Source organism: Callorhinus ursinus, unplaced genomic scaffold (genome assembly GCF_003265705.2).
Source record: "Callorhinus ursinus isolate GAN/ISIS: 27379988/994484 unplaced genomic scaffold, GSC_fseal_2.0 scaffold12, whole genome shotgun sequence".
Taxonomy (NCBI): Eukaryota; Metazoa; Chordata; class Mammalia; order Carnivora; family Otariidae; genus Callorhinus; species Callorhinus ursinus.
Genome location: NW_027397074.1, coordinates 5,586,862 through 5,592,720, shown reverse-complemented (window position 1 = coordinate 5,592,720; position 5,859 = coordinate 5,586,862). Strand labels below are relative to the sequence as shown.

General features: G+C 38.6%; 1 protein-coding gene across 1 annotated transcript in view; it reads right to left on the bottom strand.

Annotated features, from left to right (window-relative positions):
- FBXL13 (F-box and leucine rich repeat protein 13) overlaps positions 1–5,859 on the bottom strand; it is a 251,573-nt gene that overhangs the window by 233,036 nt on the left and 12,678 nt on the right. The window contains exons 2-3 of the mRNA XM_025873245.2: positions 4,903–5,006; positions 4,340–4,430 (exon numbers count right to left, since the gene is read on the bottom strand). Coding sequence (XP_025729030.1) covers positions 4,340–4,430; positions 4,903–5,006 — 195 coding nt within the window. The remainder of the gene's footprint in view (positions 1–4,339; positions 4,431–4,902; positions 5,007–5,859) is intronic.

Sequence of the window (5,859 nt, the reverse complement as noted above, 5' to 3'; positions counted from 1 at the left end):
AAGCACTGGGTGTTATGCACAAACAATGAATCATGGAACACTACATCAAGAACTAATGATGTAATGTATGGTGACTAACATAACAATAAAAAAATTTAAAGAAAAAATAAATAAAAGGGAGCAATCTCTAGGACATGTTAACTGAGAAAAGCAAGAAGCAGAAGGCTACACATAGTCTGCTACTTGAACGCAAGAAGTTGAATGGGAGGAGAATACAGTGTATTTGCTCATATTTTTCAAAAAGAAACAATGGAAAAACTAAATAGATAAACTAAAAACTACTAAAATTGGACACTTAGAAAAAGGGATGGAATAGGGAGGAGATAAAGGTATGAATAGAGGCAATACTTCTCGGAACACTCATTTTATTGTTTTGATTTTGCTGCCATGTACTATTATACATAATTGGAAAAGCATAATTATATCGAAGAAAAAAAAAAGATGACCATCGGCACAAAGAAAGAATTACTTTGGGTAACAAAAAAATATATTATTTTTACTGAAAATATATGGTAGGATATATACATCTTAAGGTCAAAAAAATTGCATATATTTTTTTGAATTGCATACTTTTCTTAAACTGCATTCAGTGGGGTTTTTTTGTTTTTTATTTTAAAGATTTTATTTATTTATTTGAGAGAGAGAGAACACAAGTTGGGGGGTTGAGTAGGGGTAGAGGGAGAGGGAGAAGCAGACTCCCCACTCAGCAGGGAGGCTGATGCAGGATTCGATCCCAGGACCTGGGGATCATGAACTGAGCCGAAGGCAGACACTTAACCAACTGAGCCACCCAGGCGCCCCTGTATTCAGTGGTTTTACTGTTAGTGGTCTTGTAGTATTGTTATTCCAAAACTGTTATGCATGTATTGTAAGATGAAACTAATAAGCAATAACGTTACTGTCTATAGGAATCAAGATTCATAAAAAGTGGGTCGACCAGACTACTGAATGCCCCCCCATGTGCCGCACTAGGAAGAACATAACACCCCCTATGCAGTTATTCTTCTCACCAAGAGAGAAAAAGGGGAAAAAGAACCTGAATATCAAGTCTGTAGATCTAACTACAAACTTGCAGAAAATACAAGAAACAGAGTAAATGAAATGATGCCAGAGGAAACAATGAGAATGTGGGACATTTTACAAATGATGTTTTCCTCAATAAAGAAGTGGCATGGGAAATAAGAAAGTAGATTAATTACAAGAGGCTTTCAGTCTGACACCCAAGTGCAGTGTGGACCCTGCATGATTCCGACTTGACAGAGCCATGTGTAAAAAAGGCATTTTTTAAAAGAGATTTTGTTTATTTATTTGACAGAGAGAGACAGTGAGAGAAGGAACACAAGCAGGGGGAGAGGGAGAGGGAAAAGCAGGCTTCCCGCTGAGCAGGGAGCCCAATGTGGGGCTCGATCCCAGGACCCTGGGATCATGACCTGAGCCGAAGGCAGATGCTTAACAACTGAGCCCCTAAAAAACGCATTTTTGAGACAATTTGGGTAACTCAAATATGGGCTGAATATGGAATATATATATATATATATATATATATTCAGATTCATAAAAAGTGGGTCGACCAGACTACTGAAATAAATTTTTCAGATATATATATATATATACCTGAAAATAATCAGCACCATGTGATGTTCAGAAATTACTGCTAATTTCATTACATAGAAAATGGCACTGTGCTGTGTTCTCTAGATGTGTCTTTTTTGTTAGAGATGCACATTGATGTATTTACCAGTAAAATAACATAATTCCTGGGATTTGCTTTCTAATACTTCAGCAAAAAAAGGGGGGGCAAGAGGAGAATAATTAACAAGATTGGCAAAATGTTGATTATTGTTTAAGCTGGATCATGGGGGATCATTATGGTGTTCTTCTTGTGTATTGTGTTTAAATTTTTCCATGATAAAATGATTTCTAAAATGTTATAGATGCCTTTTCTTCATGTAATTAGTACCCATCTGGAGATTTCATTTCCTAAGCAATGAGAATCGAGTCTGTGAAGTTAGTTTCCTCCTGACAATGGTGGATTCTTTCATCCTGGAACACACAGTTAAAATGTCTTTCTATTTGCTATTATGAGAGCAGTTCCTACTTTTCTGTAACTCTGTGGCTTACTCGCAGTTTCCTTCTCTGTTTGCATAAAGAGAAACAAATACATAGTTATAAATAGGCATATACAGGCAGTCCTTGCAGGACAGTGTCCTGACAGATCATAAAAATGACTGCACGCTGAGGCCATACAAAGCAATCTTAATAATGGGAACAATTACAATTGTTTGTGATCTTTAAAATATTTTGTCAAAACATTAAAAATTCTCTTACCAGCAATTGTAGCTGTATAAGAAACTGTATGGGCAAGAAAAATGGAAAAAAAAAAAAAGCAAAGCTGATATTTAGTATACTGTAATTGAAAATATTGAACTTTAAGGATTAAAGTGTTTTATTCTTTGTAAAAAAATTTTTTTTTCATTTTCCTCTGAGGGTGAAGGAGAAATAAATTAATATATATTCAACTTTGGCTGAGCCCTCTAACTCAGCAATCCTAGGCACCTAGAGATTTACCTTTTGTTTTGTTTTGTTTTTTAAGATTTTATTTTATTTATTTGACAGAAGGAGACAGTGAGAGAGGGAACACAAGCAGGGGGAGTGGGAGAGGGAGAAGCAGACTCCCCGCTGAGCAGGGAGCCCGATGCCGGGCTCAATCCCAGGACCCTGGGACCATGACCTGAGCCGAAGGCAGACGCTCAACGACTGAGCCACCCAGGCGCCCCGAGATTTACCTTTTGTGAAGTCACATCTAGTTTCTATTTTTCCTGCTTTATAATATGAAGCAGGCATCTTTTCTATGCTTTGGTGGGTTGTCATACTCCTCTCTAAGTCCGGATGAGCTTCCCATAGTTTTTCCTTTGCACTTTGAACATCATGAAATATCTCTGAGAATTCCTTTTCTAATAAAATTTTAGTTTGAAGTAACTATGGTGTCTCAGAATTCTGTGCAACTCTTTAAAAGATTCTCTATAGGCTTCTAGCTACACACTGGACACAATCTGATTGTATTTTATAAAATCACTTTCAAGATATTGACAATAAGGTTTGCCCCTCTATCCCAGGTTTTTAAATAATTTTAGTATCTTATAGCAATGATATTTAAGCTTTTTTCAGATGACATTATACTCAAAGTGGAATTATTCTAGAGTGTAAGGTGGGGATGAGAGACCTAGAACCCTACCCCCTGGGCCTCCCCCTCAGTTCCTGAGGTGGCCCCCCCAAACATCTCCAAGAACACAGTTTGCAGATATATGCATTTGACAGTAGACAAAGTTCGTGGCTGATCAAGGGAAGTCATTAAGACAGCCACACACCATGACGCAGATCAACTAGGATTCGACCTGTGGGTTCTTCCCCGGGTACGGGGACTCTGAATCATCCCAGTCTTGGCAGAAATATCCGATCCCTCTATTTCTGTCTCTCTGTTGCAGACCATTGGTCAGGATCCCGTGTTACCCTCCCCCCAGCCTTCCAGATGATGCTTCAGATTGATCCTGGCTCTCAGCATCCACCTTGACCCAGGCTTTGATTCTACTTTTCAGTGCCCGACTTGACCAGCAATTCCCAAGCCCTGCCTACGCTTACCAAGACATCAGCCTGGGATCTAGAGGTATCATGCTCAGTTCCACCCACATGTAATTTGCATTGGTATTTCTCTCCCCACATGCCTTTTGCTATTTTAGCTTCTCTCAGATACAGTCTTTGTTCTAAAAATCTCCACGTCCTGAATTACTTCCTTGCCCTCTTTACAGGATCAAAACCAGCTGTTGGAGCTGGTCGTTCCTTTCATTAGCAATCGGGTCTGGCTTTTAAGTTAGAGCTCATTAATGTCTGGCCCTATCCTTACTTTTTGAAGCATAATCCCAGGGCAGACGGCAAAGAGAATGGACAAGGGGTAGAAGACAGAAGGAAGTAGATTAGAACGGAAAGAAAATATCCTCCTTCGAAGCTTTCCATAATGCTGTCTTTATCATTATAAAGATGCAAGAGAGGAGGAGAAGGAAAAAGAGCAAAGGGGGAAATAGAAAGATTTTATCAGAAGAGGAAGAATAAAGGCCTGTAAATGCTTCTTGGAAATTTGGGGAGGTTACTATGAATGTGGCTCTGTGGGCGTGTGTGTGTGTGTGTGTGTGAGAGAGAGAGAGAGAGAGAGAGAAGTTCCTTCACTTTTCTGAGTGCCCCAATTCCAAAACAGTTTGACCTCATACATCTTATAAAATCCATCTGAGAACTCCCATCAAAACTTGAGATGTATATTTTTAAATGTTTGGTTACTAATACTGACCAGCTGATCATCCAGTCCAAAAAGTTGTTCCATGTACGTTTCAGAGAGTCTCCGAATTTTTGGCCTCATTGATGGATCAATGCACATATCCCTTTAATAAAATCATCAAACAGAGGGAAACAGTTCATTTCATAGTTGTTAGTTCCATAATTAAATCAGCAATTTAAGTCAGTGATTCCTTGGGTAGAGGGGAAGGGAGGTGAAGGAAGAGACATTTTTGGGAGAGGCATATCAAAATCACCTGCAGGGCTTTGTCAGACTACCTCCTCCTCAAGATTTTGTTGTGCTCCCCAAGAGGGCATGCCTCCCTTTCCTCATCCCCAACTTGAAATATCTGCCCTGTGAGCATGTGATTGATAAGAGAGGGCTGTATTTCTCAAGTTAAGAACCAGTGGGGAAATTGTTCCTAGTGAAGTCTTTGGGACTTAAAAGCCTATGGAGGGGTTCTTTAACCATCTTGAAACCAGAAGCATTCATTGGCAAGACCTCTTTGCCTACTGTACAGTGAGTGTTTTACCGTCAAAATAAAACATCTCCCTACCCTAAAGCAAAGCAATACTCACCAGAGAAGACTTTCAAGGCCATTTTCCATTATAGTAATGATCATTTTCTGTAAATATTTCAGCGGATCCTCAGGACATGTAATAAGTAGACCACATAACAGAGCCTAGGGAAAATGAAACAAATTACCCTTCCTGGATTTGCACGTTCTTCCTAAACAGCAGATAGACTTTGCTCATACAATTACAAAGTCAAATAACATGACAGTTTTTTTAAGTCAACATGCCTTATAGATACCATCTCTCTTTATCCAGTGTTAATATTTTGTTGAAGTCAAACTAAAATGCAGTTTCCCTTTACTATTTAAAGAAAAATCCATTGTAAATGACACAATAGTGTTGCTGCTCAGTGTTTTCCCTTACGTGAGCAGCGCTTTGTAGTCAAATTGAAAACATAGTTGTGATACTTTTGATCAATGGTTTCTACCATTTTTAAGGAACAAAGACTTCCTTTTTAAAGACAAAAGAAACTCCTCAGACCCAACCACAAAAGTGATGGAGAAAATCCACCCTCAAAATCTACTGCGAATCCAAGAAATCTTTTTAAAAATGTATTTGTATTTTATCGTTCACAACATCTAAAGAGTAGATCTTTGAAAAATTATAGCATATGGAGCTCCTGGCTGGCTCCATTGGAAGAGCATGCAACTCTTGATTTGGGGGCCATGAGTTCGAACCCCATGTTGGGTGTAGAGATTACTTAAATATATAAAACTTTAAAAAGAAAGAAAGAAAGAGAGAGAGAGAGAGAGAGAGAAAGAAGGAAGGAAAGAAGGAAGAAGAGAAGGAAAGAAGGAAGGAAGAAAGAAAAATTGTAGCATAGTTCACAAAGGTGAGAAACACATGTCTTACTGAATCTGGGTGTGTAAAGTGCATATATGAACTCAAAAAGCAGCTGCCATCTTATTTTCCTCTGAGTTTTCCCCGGAGGAGAAACTTCTCATAAAAGTATTGGTGAGA